The 21,659-nt window shown below is 51.8% G+C and overlaps 2 protein-coding genes across 2 annotated transcripts; one reads left to right on the top strand and one right to left on the bottom strand.

The window, feature by feature from the left end:
• Positions 1-960: 960 nt before the first annotated feature.
• Positions 961-7,763, bottom strand: LOC308347291 (UPF0193 protein EVG1; the record flags this gene model as incomplete). The annotated part of the gene is made up of 7 exons (XM_080810549.1): positions 7,604-7,763; positions 7,181-7,292; positions 6,129-6,191; positions 2,270-2,452; positions 1,519-1,650; positions 1,218-1,318; positions 961-1,032 (listed from the first exon to the last, which is right to left on the bottom strand). The coding sequence occupies exons 2-7, from the start codon at positions 7,281-7,283 to the stop codon at positions 961-963; spliced, it is 654 nt and encodes a 217-aa protein (XP_080666675.1). The 5' UTR covers positions 7,284-7,292; positions 7,604-7,763.
• Positions 7,764-7,831: 68 nt separating this feature from the next.
• POLR2F (RNA polymerase II, I and III subunit F) lies at positions 7,832-18,291 on the top strand. Its single transcript, XM_080810547.1, has 5 exons — positions 7,832-7,965; positions 9,805-9,874; positions 12,754-12,884; positions 17,528-17,599; positions 18,120-18,291. Exons 1-5 carry the CDS (start codon positions 7,946-7,948, stop codon positions 18,208-18,210), a joined length of 384 nt encoding a protein of 127 aa, XP_080666673.1. The 5' UTR covers positions 7,832-7,945; the 3' UTR covers positions 18,211-18,291.
• The last annotated feature ends 3,368 nt before the right edge of the window (positions 18,292-21,659 follow it).

The raw sequence follows: 21,659 nt of genomic DNA, 5'->3' as shown, positions 1-21,659 counted from the left end.
GCTCCTTTGGTCTAGCTCTCTCCCACCCTTGTGTTTCTGTGGGCTGTGGCGTTCGTGGAAAGTGCGAGAACTAACATCTTACCCTGAGTGGGCCCCTTGCCAGTCGAATGACCTCGGTGACAGTGTCTTGGGGATCCTTAGGCTTCACACAGGGAGAGTGAGCCGTCTTCGCACAGTTTTATTGAGAGAACGAACCAAGTGAAATTCAGCCCCTGACACAATGCCCCGGCTGTGGGGTGTCCGAGAAGTGTTGGTTCTCACTTCCACTTGAGATATACAACAGCCAAAAGGCATCTGTACTTGAAAGATTCTAACTCCTTGAACAAACAAGCCCATCCTTTTGAAAACAGAATGGTGTATGTCATGACCTATGTTAAATATGTCTTACTGGCCAATTAATCATAGTGGTTAAACATTTGCCTAAGGCTGTGAGAAGTCGGATAAGTAGGTCCTAAGGCAGGTAGGAAGGAAGGAGTCGTATTCATTCCACTGAATGTGTAGAACTGAATGTGTAGAACTGAATGTGTAGAACTCACAGTGGGCGTTGGGGGAGGGGGAGGAAGAGGCCTGTTGGATGCCCTTGGACACACGCCCAAGGTGGTGAGATCGGGCCTTGCCTTCACTGTGTATGGGCTCTTTCCCCGAGAAAAGACTTGAAGTCATCCTGTGTGTGTGTGCATATGTGTGTGTGTCTGTGACTGTGGTCAGCAGCCCAGCTGACCCAGGCCCCCTGGGCAGAGTCTTGAGGAGAACGAACCCATTCCCTGAGATTGGTCCATTTTTCAGAGTGCCATGTGTGCCCAGGGTCCCCTAGGCCGAGGCAGGGCTGCATAGCCATCTGATGTGACTGAAGGCCAGGGTATAGGTGGGCTGACTTGGGGGGGTGATGGCTCTGCTTGGCCAGGGGGTGGGCTCCAGTGGTCCAGGATGGGCTACCCTGCCCCTGTCTCTGGAGACAGGTCAAGGGGTGGCAAGAGCCTTCCTAAGGTCCTCACTCCTCTTGTGGTCAATGTCTTCCATTTCCCGTAGTTTCTGCAAAGGGCATCAGGGAAAGCTGAGGATCAGGGAGGGAACTTGAGGAGCCGCTGCTGATGTGAGGCTAGAGAAGACTCCCCAACCTGGGCCCGCCCTGGTCTCCTGCTGCCTCATCCACTCCCGCCTCCTGCTGCACGCTCATGGCGGGCGCTCCCCCACCCGCTTCCGGTTGCTTCTCCTACCTGGGATATCTCAGTGAGGATGATCCCTCGGTACTGTCTTCCCTGTCCCAGAGCCTCCATGCCAGCCAGGAATTCTTTCCTCTCCTGGATTTCCTTTACCACTAGAAGGCGGAGAAGGGTTGTCCGTGTCCAGGGCAATAGGGAGCCCGCAGGCTCCTGGGACAGGTGGCAGGGGCAGCAGGTTGCCTCTCTCGGGGAGAGGAAGCAGTTCTGGTGTCAGACGGTGTTTCTCACTCTGGCCGCTGAAGACGGGCCCCTCCACGCCCCCCACTCCAGCATAAGCGACCCCTCAGTGGCTTACATTCTTCAAAGCGGTCCAGCTCGGGGACTGAGTCCTCCTGTCGCACCGGAGGGGTCTTTCTTTTCCATTCCTCTGAGTCCTTCCCGGTGGCAAAAATATTTTGGAGTCTTCGCTTCTCTTTGTCCAGATCTCCTGTAGGGCCCAGAAATGGCCTCATTAAGGCAGGCAGGGCGCCCCATTCATGGCATGCTTTGCTCCAGGGTTCTTGGGCCACATGGAGGGGGCTTCTGCAAACCGGGCGCCTTCCACCCTGGGAGCCCCCCTGAGCTTGTGTCAAGACAGGCAGGAAGGGGAAGTGCTGGGAGAACGAAGGTAGAACCCACACACGGCTCTGGTGCAGAGCGAGGCTAAGAAAACCGAGCCTGCTGTGACGGCGGCCTGGGCAGAGAGGCTGCGTGGAGTTACACCGGATGCCAAGCAGGAAGGGGGACAAAGGCTCCGCGGAGTAGGCTGGCATGCAGAGGAGCTCTGGATTGGAGCGACTGTGTCACCTTAAGAGAGCAGTGGCCATGAGACCAGACAGCCAAACGTTCCTCAGGGACTGGTGGCCTCCAGGTAATCATTACAGAGTTCTCAGAAAATAAAAAAGGATCACCTAACCGGTTTCCCCTGGACCCTGAACACCCCAAGCGAAGGCATGCCAAGGCTCAAGCACATTTGTATAAACAGCATGAGAACTTCCTTAGACACCTGTTTGCCTGCCCCGTGGGCTGCTTGGCCCTACGGCCCCCCTCGAGGCCCTCTCACTTACGGGTGGCTTGAGGCTTGAATGGTTCCCGGCTGTAGGCCCCGTTGGCTTGGCACAAGCTGGCAGGCCGGAGGTGGGGCCGGGCCGCCAGGATGGGAGGCAGGTAGATGGCTGAGGCTGGCTGTTTGGAAGGCAAGACCCTCTGGCTGGATGTTGGGCTGCACTGTAGGGGCAGAGTGTCTCCTCCTGGGGAAGGAAGTTTCGGGTGAGGTGTGGGGGGCGGGGATCCCCCTGCGTTGGGTTGGGTTTCGTTTTGTGAAATTATAAAAGTGATACCACCTGTTATAGCAAGTCGAAGAGTATAGAAGTCTTCCCTTCTGCCCTCCAACCCCCCACCCCCACCCTACAACGAGCAGTTGTTAGAATTTGGTGGTCTTGTTCCAGACTTTCTGACGTTAATACAAACATGTTCAAAGGTGTGTGTGCGTATGTGACCTTCGTGTTTCAAACACTGGCTCCTACTGTGTTATCTTCTGTAAGAGACTCTTAACAAGTTATCATGGACAAACTTCCAGATCACTCCATTTATATATAACTTATTTTTATAGCTATATACTAGTTTTTAGAATGGATACATTATTTATTTTATTCAACTAGTCTCCTAATTTCAGAAATTCAAGCTGTTCCTCCCCCCCCCCCCGCCTTTTTTTTACTACTTCAAACCAATGCTGCAATAAACATTCTTGTGCGTCAAGCCTCTGTCCTGGTGCAATTATTTCTACAGACGGATTCCTAACACCTGCTTGGTCCACAGGCAGGGAGGGATGGTTTGGGTGGTAATACAAACCAGTCCCTCCTCCTGTCCATCCCCATGGTCTTGGCCCAGGTCTGGGGCTCCTCCCCCAGGCCAGCCAAGTGTGTCACCTCCTATCTGGTTGTCTGGTTCCTCCTCTCAATCGCCCCAAAGCCCAGCTCAGAGCAGGCCCCACCTGTTGCTTTGATCTGGCTCCCAAGTACCTCTTCTACTTTTCCAACCTTCTATCATCCACTCAGCAAAGATGTACTGAGCGTCTGCTCTGTGCCAGGCCCCGGACACAGGAGTAAAGTAGTGAAGTAAGATGAAGTCCTGCCCTCGGGGCACTTACATTTGGGGTTGCAGGGGTATGGGTGAAACACACAGACTGTGACCGTAGAGGGACGGACCAGACTAGGTCAGAGCAGCATCTACAGTTTTCAATAGGGGAGGCAGGGAAGGCCCCATGAAGAGGCTAATGTTTGAGAGAAGACCCCAGAGATGAGTAGTTCTGCTGTGTAGATACTTGGGGAAGAATATTCTAGACAGAAGGAACAGCTAGGGCAAAGGCTGTGAGGTGATAACATGTCTGGAGGGTCTGAGCAACAGCCAGGAGGCTAGGGTGGCAGGAATGGAGTGAGCAAGGTGAGGGTATAGTGGGAGTAGAGGTCAGAGGTCGGGGGGGGCAAGAGAAGCATAGGGCCTTGTAGGCCTCTGGAAAGACTGGCTTTTACTTTGAGGTGGGAAGTCATCAGAGGGTTTTGGGCAGGGAAATTACATGGTCCTTTGGTTGATGATGAAAATACAGTGTGGGGGCCAAGGGCAGAGGTGGTCAGAGTCAGGAATGGTTTGGAGGTCAAGCAGACCAAAGCAGATGGATTGGATGTGGGGTCTGGGAGAAGGAGAAAGAGGAGCCGAGGACGGTTCCGAGGCGTCTGTCCTGAGGGCCTGGAAGGATAGAGACGCCATTACTTCCCACTGACCTTCCCCTTCCCAGAGCCTCTACCTAGAGCCCCAGCGGGCCTTTCCTACTCTTCCCTGGAGAGATGCTGCGCTTCCTAGAATGACCCTCCTGCTCCCTCCACGTGCTATTTCCACAAGCCCAGGGCCATGTGCTGCCTCCTGCTCGGGCCCAGCCTCAGCAGATGATTACAGCCCAAGTAATTCTGGGAGTTTGGACGGCCTTTGTGGCTTGCCACAGAACTCGAATGAAGCCTCAGAACAACAAGTAGGATTTGGTTAAGAGGAGAAAAAAAAGAGGGGATTCCAGAAGAAAGCCGACTCAACACCAATGGTCGGAGGCAAATTTTTAAAAAAGAAAACTAAGGGGACACCTGGGTGGTGCAGTTGCCTGAGAGTCTGACTCTTGGTTTTGGCCCCAGGTCATGATGTCAGGGTCTGGGGATTGAGCCCCGTGCCAGGCATTACGCTGAGCGTGGAGTCTGCTTGAGATTCTCTCCCTCGGCCCCCCCTCCTCTAAAATAAATAAATAAATATTTCTAAATAAATAAATAAATACATAAAAAGAAAACTTAGGAGAACAAAACTGTCTGGCAAACCTGTTCCTTACCTTGGTTTCTCTACTAATGAAATCAGTCCTTCAGTAAATACGCAGCGTCTGGGCGCCGGGGGTACTGGGGTGAACAAGGCACACATAGTCCTTCATCTCCTGGAATTTACTTCTAGTGGAATTTCTAGGTCCTTTTCTTTGTAATCATGCTGCCCGGGGGGGCACCAGATTATTCGTGGACTGCTGAGTGCAGAGATGGGAGTGATGGGATGGGCGTGGGTTAACACGCCGGGCTCTGACAGCCTGAGCTGTCCTCGTCCCCAGCGAGGAGGCTCTGCCCCCCATGCTGGTGTGGCAGAGCCGGCCTTGGCCACCGCCGGACCTGAACTGCCGATATTTGCCTCCCTGGCCCTCCCTTCCCTTTGCTTCTGTGGCTGCTCCGGTGCCCTCCCATGAGCATGTCCTCTGGCACATAAGGCAATCGCTTCTGGTAGACTCAGAGAAAAGATTCTGACATTCTCTCTCTTCAAGGCCACATCACAGGTCTCTGATCCATTAAATGCTGATTCAGTTGAACCTCAGGAAGCACGGTAGGGTTCAAGATCTTCGTGAGCACCTTGCTCTCGTGCCCATGTACTTCCATGGTTTGGTTTTCCTTCAAAACAACTAATACGTTGGGTGGCCAAAGGTGAGGTGCGGACAGCCTTTGCACACTCCTCCTATGCTGGAATTCTGCCAAGTGTTTTGCTTCTGCTAGCTAAGCTGTGACTGAACAAAACTATGAGTAACACATACATACACAGTGCTTTCCTTTGGAGAGCTCCTGTGGGATGTGTGTAACAGGGAGGGACAGATGGCAGACATGACCACGTGGAGACTGTTTTGGCTGGGCAGCACGTCTCAATCGGGCTGTGATCTCCTGGAAGGCTGGCTAGAGATAGATAGACTGCAAGAGGCTTGCTGTTGTGCTAGGACCCATGTCCCGGGAAGAAGCTAAAATCCTAAAAGGTCAATTCCCCAGAAGCAAGGGTCAGAAATACTATTCACATTTTTTTGGTCTTTTTATTTTTTATTATTATTTTTAAAGATTAATTTATTGGGGCATCTGGGAGGCTCCGTGGGTTAAGCCTCTGCCTTTGGTTCAGGTCATGATCTCAGGGTCTTGGGATCGAGCCCTGCTTTGGGCTCTCTGCTCAGCAGGGAACCTGCTTCCCCACCTCTCTCTGCCTGTCTCTCTGCCTACTTATGATCTCTCTCTCTGTCAAAAAAATAAATAAAATCTTTAGAAAAATAAATAAAGATTTATTTGTTTATTTTTAGAGAAAGAATGAGAGAGAGAGAGAGAGGGAGGGAGGGAGCATGCACAGGAGAAGGGGCAGAGGGAGAGAATCCTTTAAGCTGACTCCTGTTGAGTGAGAGCCGTCATGGGCTCAATCTCACAGCCCATGAGATCATGACCTGAGCCAAAACCAAGAGTTGGATGCTCAACGGACTGAGCCACCCAGGCGCCCTTTCTTTGGTCTTTTAAAATGAGGGCCCCTACCCCTTAGTATGGAAGAGCATTGAAAGTGTGGTCCGGAGTCCCTCCGCCCAGGAAGCCTCTGTGGACTGCCTCTTACTTTTCATGGTGTCCATGATGTGGCGCTGTTGGAAGTTAGTCAGTTTGGATTCCTTCATCATCACTGCAAAGATAAAAGCACCTCTATGAGGCCTCCTGGGCTGCAAGCAGAGCCCTTCATCTCATTCTATGCCAGTGCAAAACTGAATCACTCCCTAACCCCATTCTGCACCTGAGTACTCCTTCTCTCCCTTTCCTGCTTCATTGTCTTTTTCTGGAGCACTTACTACCATCAAAATTCTTGGGGCACGTGGGTGGCTCAGTGGGTTAAGCCTCTGCCTTCAGCTCAGGTCATGGTCTCAGGGTCCTGGGATTGAGCCCCGCATCGGCCTCTCTGCTCAGCAGGGAGCCTGCTTCCCCCTCCCTCTCTGCCTGCCTCTCTGACTACTTGTGATCTCTGTCAAATAAATAAATAAAATCTTAAAAAAAAAAGAAATTCTACATATTTTACTTACTGTACCCCGCCTACTAGAATGTTAGCTCCATGAGACAGCAAGAATGTTTGCTGTTTTTTTTTTTTTAACTGCTGTATCCTCAAGACTCAGAGCAATGTCTAAAGCACGTAAAGTGGGTTTAAAATTTTTGTTGTTGTTGAGTGAATGAATGAATGGGTAATATTTACTAAGCATGTGCCAGGGGCTGGAGCTACAGTTGTGAGCCCAAACAGGCATAATCACTGCCCTGATGGAGTTCATGGTCTAGAGCGGTAGATGAATATTAACCCAATGGGAAAGAACTAAACATCTGACTACAGGTTGTGCCGTCCATTGAAGGAAAAGGTATTTGGTGTTGTGAAAGGGCAGAGCTGTTGGTTCCACTGTGGTGGTGGCAGGTGGGGAGGCTTCCTGGCTTCCTGGGAAAATTCAAAGTGTGGTCTATGGGGTCTACAAGAGTTTTGTAAGTTGTAGGATCCTTGAAGCTTTCTGAACCCCAGGCTTTTTATCTATAAAATGACAAAAGAAATTGCTGAGACGCCGGTCATGTAAAGGAGAACTGAGTTGCAGAGGGTTAACTGTTACCACCACTCTTCTCCTGTCCTTTACAAATACTGACCTCTGAGCAGCTCACAGGTCCCCGGGGTGTAAGTGGCCGGCCTGGGGCAGCGCCAGAACTCTGTTCCTTTGGTCACCGTCTCCACCCTTTCCTGGGAAGCCATGGGAGGGCTCTGAGGAGGGAAAAACGCAACGGCACAATCCCTGTCTCCCCTCTGCTCCCGCACCCCACAACACCACCCAAAGTCTGGCGGGGAGGGGGGCTGTCGAGCCATAGGAGAATCGTGACGTCGCCGTCACTATCGCGACAGTGCCTGATCCCCCAACCCCGAACAGATACACAGGCAGACCCACACACACAAACGGAGACCTCATCCTGACCCGACGCCTGCGGCAGGGAAGCGGTCTCTGGAGGAAGGGGGCGATAGGATAGCCGTGGTCCGGACAGTGCCCGTCGGGGGATACGCCAACATTGAAACCTCACCCTAAAGTGAGACCCCGGCTGGCTACCCCCAACCACAGAGAGCGGCTGGGCTCCGGAGACCGTAAACACGGCTCCGCAGCGGCACAGTGCCTGGACCCCGCACAAATACTCGCAGACCTCGACCAGAGCCGCCACTAGCGACTCTGGCTACCATGGTAACGGCCTCACGGCTCTCGGCGCGTGCGCACAGTTACGGCTCCGGCCTGCCTCCCGGAAGTACTTGTCTCTGGGTCACGGCGCAGGCGTAGAGTACGCGGGGCACCGCGCGGGAGTCAAGCTCCGTGTTTGAGGGTCTCCGCGAGGGTCTCGAGCGCCGGGCCGCGTCGCGTCGGTGCGGGCGTCATGTCAGACAACGAGGACAAGTGAGTGCGGGAGCTTCGGAAGGGGCGGGTGAAGCGGGAGCCTGGGCCGAAGGAGGCTGTGGAGCCAGGCTCCAGGCGCAGTTTCTGAGGGGACTGCGGGTAGTGAGGGGGCGCGGGGCTGGAGAGGGGAAGGGCGGGGAGCCCGGAGTGAAGACCAGGGGAGAGGCTGGGCACGGAAAGGCCCGACTCGAGGGCCCAGAGAGGAGCAGTGAAAAGGACTTAAAGCATACTTTCGGCGAGCCGGGCTGTATGTTTTGTATTGGGAGTATTGAGGTGAATTAGGTATAGTCCTGCTCACCGGAGAGGGGACAGGCGCAGAAACAGGTAGTGTGGGGTCGTGTGAGAGTACGCGCTAGAAGCGTGTAGCCCAGAAGTCCTCCAGGGGAGAGTCTGGCGAGCCCCGGGGGTGTGTGTGTGTGAATGTCTGTAAGGGTTACAGTAATCTCGGTGAAAGAAGGTAGTGGCTTGGACTGGGGTGACACTAGTAGACGTGGTGACAGGTGCTTTTGAATTCTGGATTGATTAAGAAGCTAGGGCGCGAAGATTTCCGGTTGTGCGTGGTCGGAGGAGAGTCTTCTCTGAAGATAAAAATAGTGGAATCAGGGGTGGCTGGCTCAGTGGCTCAGTGGCTCAGTGGGTTAGGAGAGCCTCTGTCTTCAGCTCGGGTCATGGTCCCAGGGTCATGGTCCCAGGGTCCTGGGATCGAGCCCCGCATCGGGCTCTCTGCTGGATGGGGAGCCTGCCTCTCTGCCTACTTGTGATCGCTGTCTGTCAAACAAACAAATAATAATAATTATTTTATAATAAAATTTACAATAAAATAAATAAATAAAATCTTTAAAAAAATAGTGGAATCAGCAGCCTAAGTGTGTTAGTCAGAACTAAGAACCAGGTGAGATCACCAGGGGAGTGTCGGTAGGGAAGAGTAGATGGCTGGTGACCCAGGTGTTAGCGCATTCTAGCATTGAGTGCTCCTGGTAAAAGAGGGGAAATCAGCAGAGGAGACCGAGATGGAACAGCCAGTGAGGTGAGGAACCCCAGGGAGAGAGAGGAGGCCTTGCAGTCAAATGAGGAGAGTATATTGAGTGGTGGTGGTGGGGGGAGTGGGGGAGTGGTCCAACTGATAGATCAAGCTAAATGAGAACAAGAATTGTCAATTGGATTTAGCAGTGTGGCAGTCATTAATAAGCTTGAGAAGAGTGGTTTTGCTGGAACTGTGGAGGTGAAGGTCTTACTGGAGTGAGATTATGACAGAATGAGAAGAGAGGAATTGGAGACAGGGAAGATAGGCATCTCATGAATTTTGCTTCTAAGAGAAGCATGGAACTAGGACTCTGCGGGAGGTAAAAGAGAAGCACATTTTTTGTTTTTAAAGATTATTTATTTGAGAGAGAGTGAGAGAGAGGTGGGGAAGGGCAGAGAGAGAGAGAGAGACAGACAATCTTAAGCAAACTCCGTGCTGAGCGCAGAGCTGGACATGGGGCTCCATCCCACAGCCCTGAGATCATGACCTGAACCGAAACCAAGAGTCAGATGCTTAACTAACTGAGCCATCCAGGGATCCCTGTTTGTTTTTTAAGATGGGGAAATAACTACCTGTTTATATGTTCATGGGAATGACCCAATAGAGAGGGAAACAGTGATGGAGAATGAATGAGTCCTAGCAAAATTTGTGGGCTGATGGAATAAAGATGAAGGAGTAAAATGGAGCAGAAGTTTGATTCGCTCATTAAGTAGTTACTTATTGAGCCCTTTCTACATATCGGATGAGACACAGACCTCTTCTTTTTTTGATTCTATTGTGATGCTCCAGCTAACTGATCTCTTCTTATTGTCCAGTTTTGATGGTGACGACTTCGATGATGTGGAGGAGGATGAAGGGCTTGGTGACTTGGAGAATGCTGAGGAGGTCAGTATTTAGCTGTGGGCTCCCTTTCTCTGCAGCCTAAGCTGCCAGATAAGCCATTTGGTGATAATTGCCTGAATGAGTGAGCAGTGTCCCAGTCCTGGGTGGTGGAAAAGTCCAACAGGGTGGGCCATAGCCTATGGCTTTTGGGGCAGTTGGTTTGCTGATGGGTGAAATACCGCCATTCTTTCAGCAAGCCTCTGTTGAATGTTTGTTATGTACTAGGTGCCCTGTGGGCAGGGTGTATGTAAGGAGCTAGGGGGAGAATGAGCAGGATAAAGCTGGAGAGGTAAGGGCACACATCAGGCAGGATTTTCTAGCCTAAGGTTCTGGAAGCCCCTGACAAGTGTTGAGGCCGAGAGTGGCCCGATCCAGTGTACATTTTAGAAAGGGCATTCTGGCCTCCGAGTGACGAATGAGTTGGGGAGGTACAGGAGTAAAAGAGACCATTAGCGTCTCTCCATCCAGGTGAGAGACCTGTGGCTTAGGCTTGGGTGCTCGTAATATAGGTGATGACAAAATGGTTGAAAGATATTTTGGTGGATTGGATACAGAGGTAAGAAAGTGGGAGATGACAGGGGCGACCCCCAGGTTTCTGGCTTGCGTAACTAGGTGGATGGGTTCCTAACTTCATGAAAGACATACAGCTTTCTGTCCTGTGACTAATGGAGGAAGAACTGCTTTATGGCTCCTGGAAAGAGAACGATCCCTCAATTTTTTTAGACTTGGAAGCCAAAGTCCCCCTTTTTGGATTTTCTCTTTCTGCATGGCACTCTGAGCTGCCTGTTCACTGAGTCAGAAACCTCCTCCCCATCCCCCTGGTCTCTTACTATCCCTGTTCTGTTGTTTCTGCCTCCCACACCTGGGCCAGCCCTGGTTCTCTTTCTCCGTTCTTAGTGCTTCCGCCTTCATTGCTTTCACTCACTTTGTTGTGGAAATGTTTTACTGGTTTTCCTGCCTTCAGTCTCCCTCCACGCTGCTTGATTTGCCATCCTGCTGCCAGAGTTTTCTCTCTTACCTGATTGATTACTGCTGGTCTTCCTATAAGGTCTGCTGCTGTCCTTGCCCCCTACAGAATAGTCTCAACAGAGCATCCACAGGGATACCTTTAAGTCTTTTTTTTTTTTTTTTAAAGAGTTACTTATTTGAGAGAGAGAGGGTGCGCTCACGTGCACAAGCAGGGAGGGGGGGCAAGGGGTGAGGGAGAAGCAGGCTCCCTGCGGAGCAGGGAGCCCGATGTGGGACTCGATCCCAGGACCCTGAGATCATGACCTGAGCCGAAGGCAGATGCTTAACCGACTCTGCCACCCAGGCGTCCAGGGATACCTTTAAATCTTAAGTCAAATTGTGTCTCTCCTCTATTCAAAACCCTCATCCAGGGGCTTCTCATCTCATACAGAGTAAGTGCCAAACAGAAGTACAAGGTCCTCCATGCTCTGGCCACCTGCTTTCTCATCTCTTCTTACTGTTCCTGTCATACTAGGTTGACTCCTGCTCAGGATCTTTGATCACCCTGTTCCCTCTTACAGGAGTGCTTTTCCTGTATGTATGTACATGACGTACGGCTCCCCTCCCTCAGGCCTTTGTCCAAGTGTCCCCTAAGTGAGGCTTCCGTGATCATCCTATTTAAAGTGGTAGCATCCTTCCCCTCCTCCCACACCCATCCTGGCACTCCCTTTTTTCACTTTCTGTTCTTAATTTTACTTATTTTTTTCTTTTGTTTTTATACTACAAATTCTACTTGTTAATTTTGTTACCTCTTCTCATAATGTCAGCTCTATAGGGGAAATAATTTTTTTTTGTCTTGCTCTTCTATTTAAAGCACTTAGAATACTATCTGACACACAGGTACTCAATAAATATTTGTTGACTTAATTTTTTTTGTTGTTGTTATTTAAAAGTTTCTCTGTATTTTAGTAATCTCTATACCCAGCATAGGACTGAAAGTCAAAAGTCACATGAGATCAAAAGTCACATGCTCTACCCACTGAACCAGCCAAGGGCCCCTATTTATTACAGAATTTATTATTCTGCCTGAAATGCTATGCTCACCTTTTGCTCTAATCATACTTCCTAAGTAGTACATTCTCTCCGACCCCTGTGCTTTTGTGCATGCAGCCCGGCCTGCCAGAAATGCCCTTCTCTTCCTCTTGGCTTGGCAGCTCCTACTCATTCTTCTAGTCTCAAGTCTCCTCTCTGGACGGTCTTCTGTACCCCCAGCATGAGTTTGATGTCCCCCACCTTCTTGTTAACTTCGTGGCACACTTGCCTCCCTTTGTAGCACCTGCTGTCGTGTTTACTCATGTCTCCTCTGCTGACTGACTTCTTTGAGAACAGAAACGCTTAGCTTGCTGTCTTACCACCATTGCCATGATGTTTGGCATATGACAGACGCTTAAAGTAATTGTTGAATGCGTGTGAGTGCGTGCACATTCCTGTCTTCACTTTGACTTCTTAGCCACCCGACCTGTTGATTCAGTTACCCTGTCTGAAGGATGGAGTGCTTGCCCCTTGCCTCCTGCTTAGAGAGATTTGTTGTCTGTGCTCCAGGACTTGCGCACAGCTAATGTTCTGGGACCCGCCCACCCCCCACCCCCATCTCCAGGCTCTCTGAATCCCAGTCGTGGTTCTTCTCTTTCACCAGGTCTGAGCCTTTGGCTAAGTCAGCCCCTACTCTGAGCCTCTAAAATGGTCACTGTCACCCCCACCATGTGATGTCATTGTGAGGACTAAATGAGGTGTCGCTACCTGTAGCGGCATGAGTGCAGGAACATAATAAGTGGTGATGGTGGCGGTGATTGTTGTCATTGTCATCAGCATCCTCCCCCTCAACCCAGAACATACTCCCTGAGACTTTCCGTGCTTTCTGTCTTGGTGCCCAGGAGGGCCAGGAGAACGTTGAGATCCTCCCCTCTGGAGAGCGACCACAGGCCAACCAGAAGCGAATCACAACACCGTATATGACCAAGTATGAGCGAGCTCGTGTACTCGGCACCCGCGCCCTCCAGATCGCGTGAGTGTATGCCCCTTCACGGTCTTTTCTGTCGGTCAGGCCCCTGAACACACTGTCCCTGCTCTCATCTGCTAAACAAGGCTGGTGTTGTCTCTGTGTGCCGGGCACTGTACTAGATTCCTGCCCTCAGGGAGTTTGCGATCCAGTAGGAGAAATAGAACATGAACATCCGAGAAGCCAAATAACAGTACAGTAGCAACATAAAAATACAGAACTTGAGTGCCTGTCACATTAGTGAAGCAAAACAAAGAAAAAAAAAGTGTGACTACAGGGAGCTGTAGACTCTTGTGGCTGGTTAGTCAGGGGCACTGCGGGAACACCTGTCGGGCTTAAGGTGGTTCTTGACTCAAGGTGGACTGTGGCCAGTCCTGAGAAGAGGGGAGGCCCTCCATGTAGAGGCCAGGGTGCATATTCACCCTCTCAGCCGTAGGCAGTGCAGGCCTCCAAGGCCTGTGTCTGCAGGGGTAAGCCTGCCTGCCAAGGCCCTGAAAACAGCCTCCCTTGTAGGCATGTGGCTTTGAGAAAGCAGGAACTGTCGAGGCTGGGCTCCAGGTAACAGCTTTTTCTCCCTGACTCCCCTCTTGGGAGTTATTATTCTCCTTCCTGGGGATGAGTGAGTTAGGGGACAGAGAGAGGGCAGATACGTTATTGGTTACTCTAGTAGAATGTCCTCCCCAGGGAACACAGGCTGAGGGAATGAACCCCTGACCCCAAACATCTTATAAGCTGGTGTGGGAAATGGTGGGTGTCTGGAGGAGTGGGAGCTGTAAGTAGGGAATAGTGGGAAAATGTCTAGAAGGAAGAGCTGGGGTCAGCTTTGTGGGGTCCTGCATGCTGGAGGAGATTCTGATCTGTGTTCCCTTCTTTGTTCTCAAACAGCATTGGGCTTTATCGCCTCTAGTTCTCTGGGGTAAAGATGACCACCATATCCACTTTGAGCAGGGTTTTATGGGTGGCCCACACTGTTCCTCACCTTCAAAGTAATAGACCTCTCTAGCCTGGTTGTACTCCTGGCTGGTCTGGGTGGAATTAGTGCTGCACTCACTATGATAATTCTGATTATCTGTGGGTCAGGATCCTCTGGGTCTGTACCATCAATTATGGTAGCCACTAGCTACATGTGGCCATTTAAGTAAAAAAAAAAAAATTAATATTTTATTTATTTATTTGTCAGAGAGCGAGTGCGAGCGCAAGCAGGAGAAGCAGCAGGCAGGGAGAAGCAGGCTCCCTGCAGAGCAAGGAGCCCGATGTGGGACTCAATCCCAGGACCCTGGGATCATGACCTGAGCTGAAGGCAAATACTTCACTGCCTGAGCCACTGAGGCATCCCTAAGTCAAGTAATATTAAGTGAAATTTAAAGTTCAGTTTTTCAGTCTAATTAGCCACATTTCAGGTGCTCAGTAGCCACATGCGGCTAGGGTCTCCGTAATAGTGCAGATAGAGGACATTTCCATCACTGCAGAACATTCCAGTGGGCAGCGCTTGTCCAGGCTAAAAATGATCCAGCGGAAAGAATAACTTGTAAATTATTTTTCAAACAAGTAGAATGATTCTTTGCCAGCTTACAGTCTCTCAGCACTGAGTGAGATATTGGGCTCGCACCTGTTGGGGAGGGGAAGCTGACTGCAGATGGCCCCAGGCCCCCAGGCCTCCAGGCGTTTGCCGTCTGCTGGGGGAGATGGCTCACAAGTCACCAGAACCCGCAGCAGCCGGGTGCCGTGCTTTCCAGAAGGCACGAGGAAGAAGGGAGTCACTGGGGGGCTGCCTGGGAGAGCCCAGGAGGATGGGGAGAGGCAGGCAGTTTTGAGGGTATCCCGGGTGCCAGAGACAGCACAAGGAAGGGCTGGCAAGCATGGATGGTGGTGGGGGAATGGCAGGTAGCTGGGGGCACAAGGCTGGAAAAGGTGTCACCGGTGCCTTGAGTGACAAATTCACAAGATCGGCATGCATTTGGTGGGCAGTGTGGGGAAAAGTTGGGAGGCGGACATTCGGTACACCACCAGTCCCAGGGTCTTGCTTTGCTTTGGGAGAGAAGCTTGGTTCAGCTTAGTTGGGTCTATTGTGCTCCTTCACTTTATGGGCTGGGACGCTGTCTGGTGGCTCCCTGCTTGCTGTAGGCCCTCTGACAGCCAGGGCTGTATCTTGTCACCTAGTACCAGGCATGGGACCCTGCACCTTTAAGGTGCTGAACATTTCTTTGAATTTTTTGGATGAAGTGTCGCTCTGGGTCATTAGCACCACCTGGTGGCCGATGTTTACCACAGCCATTTCTTGAGGATCATTGGCAAGTTGTGGGGTCGTTGGTGCAAGACAAAATACCTAAGGGCACACTCGTGATTCGCACATTGTATGCACAAGGCTGGATGAGTGGACTTGAATTATTAATATCTTGAAAGGAATAAGGTGTACACGGATCAGGAAAACCATTTTGCTATATATTTTAAAGCGTTAAATTAGTGGGAAATTTAAACACTTGAGAGGGGATATAGGGAAGGTTAAACATTTGGTCTCTGCCTCTGGGAAATTTTCAGGGAGCAACAAATCAAAGTCATAATAAAATTGTAAATGACATTGTGTAAACTGGCGTCTCTCAGACTGGCTATGATCAGAATCACCTGGTGAGCTTTGCAAATGCAGGTTCTCAGGCTTCTTCACTAGAATTTCTATTCAGAGGGTCTGGAGCAGGCCCTGAGGGCCTGTTTTAGCGTGTTTTCCTAGTAATTCTGATGATTGTGGGGTTTGGGATCCATTCATGTAAACTTGTGATGAAATCATGAATGGTAGCTTCCTAGAGCATAGAATTGGCGGTCTGCCCGTTCATTTTGAGAGCCTCTGCCGCCAGCCAAGTGTTGTGTTAGGATGTGCGGTCCCAGGCCACCAGGTGCTTATGGTCTAATGCAGAAGACTCCAGATAAGCAACTACGATCCAGTGAGATTGAGAAGCTTATGGAAATGCGGCAGGGCGCCGAGCAGGGATTTCCGGGGCAGAGGATTGCCAGAGAAGAGAAATTTGAGCCTATCCCTGGCTTCTAGGGAGAGGAAGAGCTTATTGGAGGGTGCAGAAGGGAGCCCCCAGGGTGTGTCCGGGGCCCATGGGAGTTTGGTATGGCGGGAACGTGGGATGAGTACAGGCAGGTAGCGTGAGAAGGTGCTCCTAGAGAGGTGAGCAGACTGGGTTCTGCTGATGACCATGGGGTGTTATGGAAGGGTTGGAAAGAGGAGAGCATCTGCCCGCAGGCCCTGTATGGAGGTTGAAGAGCAGGGTGCTGAGGGTTGTTGCTTGGGCAGAGAAGGAAATCGAGTTGGCTGGGCCCTGAGGCAGGCCTGAGGAGTTGGGTTAGAACTAGCCTTTGGGTGGTTGTTCCTTTGTGCTGGGACACTCTGCTGAGGGGGGCGGACTCAGGAGTCTGTGGAAGGCCCTTGTCAAGGGAGCCGACAAGAATGTCTTAATGGCCCAGTGAGGAAAGCCTACATGTGTCCTGTTCACAGTATCTTTATTAAGTTTATGGACATTTATTTTTAAAGATTTTATTTATTTATTTGACAGATACCACAAATAGGCAGAGGAAGGCAGAGAGAGAGGAGGAAGCCGACTCCCTGCTGAGCAGAGAGCCCAATGTGGGGCTCGATCCCAGAACTCTGGGATTATGACCTGAGACGAAGGCAGAGGCTTTAACCCACTGAGCCACCCAGGCGCCCCTATTTTTTTTGTTTTTTTTAGATTTTATTTATTTGACAGAGATAGCACAAGTAGGCAGAGCGGCAGGCAGAGGGAGAGGGAGAAGCAGGCTTTCCGGTGAGCAGGGAGCCCGATGCGCGCCTTGATCCCAGGACCCTGGGATCGTGACCTGAGCTGAAGGCAGACGCTTAACTGACTGAGCCACCCAAGTGCCCTATTTTTTAAAATTTTTATTTTCTAAAGATTTTATTTGATAGAGCGCAAATGTGAGAGTACAAGCAGGCAGAGTGGCAGAGGAAGAGGGAGAAGCAGGCTCCCCGATGGTAGGGAGCCTGATGTGAGGCCCTATCCTAGGACCCTGGGATCACGACCTGAGCTGAAGTTAGATGCTTAAACGATTAAGTGACCCAGGCACCCCCAAGTTTATGGATCTTTAGCTTATTAATGGGAGGTGTTACAGCATAGTGGGTAGGTGCATGTGGGATTCCAGTCTTGGCTCTGCCACTTACTGGCTGTGTGAGCTTGGGCAAGTCACTGATGTCTCTGTTCTTAGTTTCCTCCTCAGTAAAATGAGGATTATAGGAGTCCTCACCTCAAGTGAGATCCTCTGTGGAAAGAGCGGGGAACAGCATACAGTACTAAGTTAGCCAGTAGTGTTTTTGTATCATTGTAGGCAAGTCACGGCTCTATGTCTCCCATGTTTGAGTGAGGATACTGAGATTTGGAGAGAAATTCAGTGTCTCTGGAGGTAGAATTTAAAGCCTGTCTCCTGGCTCCCACTTGCTTATTATAGTCACTGTGGCAGTGCCTCCAAACCCCTTCCCACCCCCCATGCTTGCCTGCCTCCCTAGAAGGTGACCTTTCTTGGGGAAGACTAGGGTGCTGATCTGATCCTATGTGTGAAGTGAGCCCCCGTCTTCCTGCTGGGCCCTACTCCCCCAACACGTGTCCCTATACCTACAGGATGTGTGCCCCCGTGATGGTGGAGCTGGAGGGGGAGACAGATCCCTTGCTCATCGCTATGAAAGAGCTCAAGTAAGTCACCCAGACTGTGGTTCACTTCTTCAGAGCCCTGGGAGGCATCCCTTAGGTTCTCTGCTGCATACCCCGCCCCCCCCCCCCCACACCCCTGGCTCAGGAGGTGTGATTCTTGTTCCTATAGGTCCTTAGTTTGTTCAGGAGTCAGCCCGGTAGGAAGAGGGGTGGGAGGGAGCAAGTGAAGGAGGGTGGCTTTAATGAGACACGGTCCTCTCCTGTCTGTCGAAATCTCCCTCTTCCTGCTGCTCTTGGCTTTACCAGTATCCCTCCACACTTCTTTCTCTTTCTCATAAGATGGCAGACCCACTCTCAATACGATTTCCAGACCCACTGTCCCACACTTGAGAATGCAGGAAGTTTCTTTTTATTGTAATTTCTTTCCCACAAAGTGCCCTCATAGTCCCAAAAGGATGCTGTCCAGGCTTCTCTTTCATGGCATTCTGCACACAGTCTGTGCCATCTGCTGTAGAACCGGGGCCACCAACCCTCATATACTTGTGACTTCCCCCTGCCACAGGGCCCGAAAGATCCCCATCATCATTCGCCGCTACCTGCCGGACGGGAGCTATGAAGACTGGGGGGTGGACGAGCTCATCATCACCGACTGAGCTGGAGTCGTCTTCCTGACTGTGCCTCATCCTATTTTCACATTCTTTCTACGTGTAAATAATAAACTGTTCAGCCTTTTAGCCCGCTCTGCCTCCAGCTCTCTGATGCCCGCCTGGTCCTTCCCTGTTACTGCCCTGCTGCCTGGCGGGGACACCCATTCATGTGGCCCCCTGACCGTCCGCACTGAGGAGCACCGGGGGCCTTACTCCTCGTGGGTCCCCCGCGTCCCTCCCTCCATCTCCCCGTTCACCAGTGCAAAGGCTGCTGCGGGGAGACACCTCAGCTGCCTTCCCAGCAGACAGACGAGTCTTTGTGCCCAGGGAGCTGGTTGCCACGGAAACCCCCAATTTCCTTTCCAGTGGGGACTGGCTGCAGGGGCTTCTCCCTTCTCAGGAGTATCACAGAGCAGGTCTCATCAAGCCACCCATTGTTTCCTGAGGACCTGCCTGGAGCCTCTTATCGTGGGCTCGGATCCCCTTTCAGGAGCTAGTGCCCCAGCAGGAAGCTTAGGGATGCAGTGATCTCCCGCCCTCCCCAGGCAGAGCCCTGCTGGGCAAGGCAGCAGCTGGAGCAGAGACCGAACACCTGCCCACCCCTGTCCCCACTCCTCAGGCCACTGTCCTCCATGGCCTTCTGGTCGGCCACACCCATCTCCTCTCCTTCCCCACCTCTGCAGGATGTCCCTTTCCTACTGTATAGGGCCCGTGCTCCTCCCAGGCCTTGACTGGGATGACAGTGGGCAGGGAAGCAGGGCTCCCGGATTCCAGGTGTGACATGAAGTCGACACTGGCGCTTCCTCTGTCCTAGGTTCTGGGTCCTGCTCTCTTCATCCTGCTTTACCCAACCTGCAGTAAGACGAATCTCACTGCTTCCTCCCTCCCTGGGGGGACAGGGAGAGGGTGTATATTGACACCCACAGAGAGGGAAAGTTGGCTCCCTGAATATTCCAGCCTTGACCTCCATTCTCCCCTCCAGCTCCCCTTCCAGGAAGAAGAGTGAGCTTGCCCGACCTCCACAAGAGGCAGGACCTCCGGGGTGTGTGTGCCGTGGACAGAGTGGGAGTGACAAGTGTCCCCAGCAGTGGGAGGGGTGTCTGCCTCTCTGGAGAAGGGTTAATCCAGGGAGCCCTGGACTCAGCACCCCCTTCCTCCCTCCTCCAAGCCTATGGAGTCCTTTAATCAAGTAGGGTGCTGAAATTCCAGCTCTGAAATGCCGCCTTTGTGCTGGCGTCCAGGCGGCCGCCCCGGAGTGCGGGGTCACTTTCTCGGCCCCGATTCTCTAAATGGTCTCTTTGTTCCTGCTGGGCCGCTCAGTATCAGATGTGATTAAAGGGAGATGGGGTTTGGGCGGGGGAAGAGAGAAGGGGCTGAGAGAGGGAGTAGGGGGTTAACCCTTAGGGGATAGGGTGTAGGGGAGATGGAGGAAGGGGTGGCTTTCCTCCCGTCTCTCCCTTTCCAACCTGCTCCTGTTTCATGGAGTCAGTCCCTTGCTGCTCAGCTGGCCAGGCCTAGGCACGGCTTCTTCAGTCCCTTCCAGAAGCATCTGGCCCCATCTCTCCACACACGGAAGCCACTGCCTTACTGAGGCCCAAGCACATCCAGAACCTTAGGTCTAAGGGGGTGAGCACAAGCCAGGTCTTCTGACTTCTCCAAGGTCATTTTTCCTCTCTCGGGCCATTTTTACCTCCTTCCATATCCCCAGTGACTTCCCAGTCCATCTCCATCTCTTGAGAGGCAGGGTCCTGAAGGGGGTGGTTTCATCTCCATGGAGCCCCTCCCTTCTGCCCTACTGGCTCTGTCCACAGCTCCACTGAGAGCAGGAGCAGTGAGCACCTGGAAATGGACTAACAACCTGCATGGCAACAGAGGGGAACGGTTGGGTCGTAAAACTTAGGAGCACCGAAGGTCAGTCCTCATCCGTCCCTGACAAAATTTGTAGACTAGGTTGTTGCCTATTTGAGAACACAGAGGTAAATAAAGAGGAGATCCCGGAGCTAGCAGAATTTCTAGGAATATTGCCACATGAATCCGATATCCGCTTCTCAAAGGTTAGTAGTCTGATTGGTCTGGTAGGTTGGAGGAATGCCACAGGTAGAGCGAATCTTGATTTCAGCAAGGCATCAGGCGGTCTTTCCAAATAGCTATGATGGAGAAGGTTGTACTCATGGTGATACAGTCAGATTCAGAGTTGACTGGCCAGTCCTTCCCTCAGAGTGTAGATAATGGAACAGATGATGGAGAAATATTTGGTGGTGGACATGGGCCTCTCTTCATGTCAACCTGTTTTATTCGTGACTTGAATAGGGATATTGAGGTTTGCAGATACATAAAGCTCAGAAGGAGCATCGATAAGTTGGATTCAGAATTCCTGGACTGAGTACAGGTGGGAAAACGGTCAAATCCAACAAGACGAGATCTGTCAAAACTCAGTATAAAATCCTGCCTTTCGCCACAACACAACAAAAGAAAACACCAGAAAATAGCTTCTGTACAGTTTGGGGTGATCTGACTTGGCAGCAGTTATGTCTGTAAGAGCAGGGCTTTGTAGTTACCGCTAAGCCTCATGGGAGCCAGTGGCTATGGCTGACATTGGCAGAAGAACCCGCGTGACACAGCTTCCAGGTGGGAGTGTGGCCAGCCTGGGGGACTGTGCGCTCCCTGCCCCGCCCCAGGTCCCGACGAGGCGGTGAGGGGCTGGAGCCTGCAGGTGGAAGAAATGGATAAGGGGGCTGGGGACGCTGGTCTAGAGCAGCGGGAGAAGCATCACTCCCAATGACAAGCAGAATGGGGGCCTGCAAGCCGTGGGCAGGGTCTCATTAGCATCAACATCTCAAAGTTTCAGCCGCCCATTTGGAAAATAGGGATAACAAGCAGACCCGCTTGGTCCTAGGCCTGAATGACAAAGCACTCAGCAGAGCACTTGGTCAGGGAGCACTCGGAGCACGGGGGCTGTACTGTTGTTAGGAGCCCGGCCTAAGGAAGACCTCCAGCCCCCAGAGCCATCCATCAGTGGAAGATGGCAGGAAAGAGGTTTCCCTTGTCCCTGACATGGAATGGCTTCTGCCTCCGAGCACAGGTTGGAATTCCACCGAGGGAAGAGCTTTTAGGGAATGAGCACTGAAGGATGAGTTTGCGTGTCTGCCATTCCGGGTTCACACACAGACCCATGGAGCTGCCGTGAAGACTTGGCTAGATCCTGGAGCAGACCGAGGGGTATGTGTGTGTATGTGTGTGTGTGTGTGTGTGCACGCGTGTGTGCACGCGCACGCATGCGCTAGGGGAGGGGAAGCATAAAGAGGGGTGCATAAAGAGAGAAAGCCCGGCGACACATCCCAAAGGACAGGCCTGCTGGCTGTAGACAGCTGGACATCAGACTTGACCCCCCTCTTTCAAATACCTGTCCCTTAAATGCTTCCGGGCCCCACCCCACTGCTGGGCAAGTAAAAGGG

Source organism: Martes martes, assembly GCF_963455335.1.
Source record: "Martes martes genome assembly, chromosome: 8".
Lineage (NCBI taxonomy): Eukaryota > Metazoa > Chordata > Mammalia > Carnivora > Mustelidae > Martes > Martes martes.
Note: the sequence above shows the minus strand (reverse complement) of the source record. Positions and strands in the feature narration are given on the sequence as shown.

What these genes read in the sequence shown, in the direction of transcription:
- POLR2F (XM_080810547.1), top strand. Translation starts at nt 7,946, where the DNA reads ATGTCAGACAACGAGGACAA. An exon ending in ATGTCAGACAACGAGGACAA is followed by an intron (nt 7,966 to 9,804) that starts GTGAGTGCGGGA and finishes CTTATTGTCCAG; the next exon opens with TTTTGATGGTGACGACTTCG. An exon ending in ATCGCTATGAAAGAGCTCAA is followed by an intron (nt 17,600 to 18,119) that starts GTAAGTCACCCA and finishes CCCCTGCCACAG; the next exon opens with GGCCCGAAAGATCCCCATCA.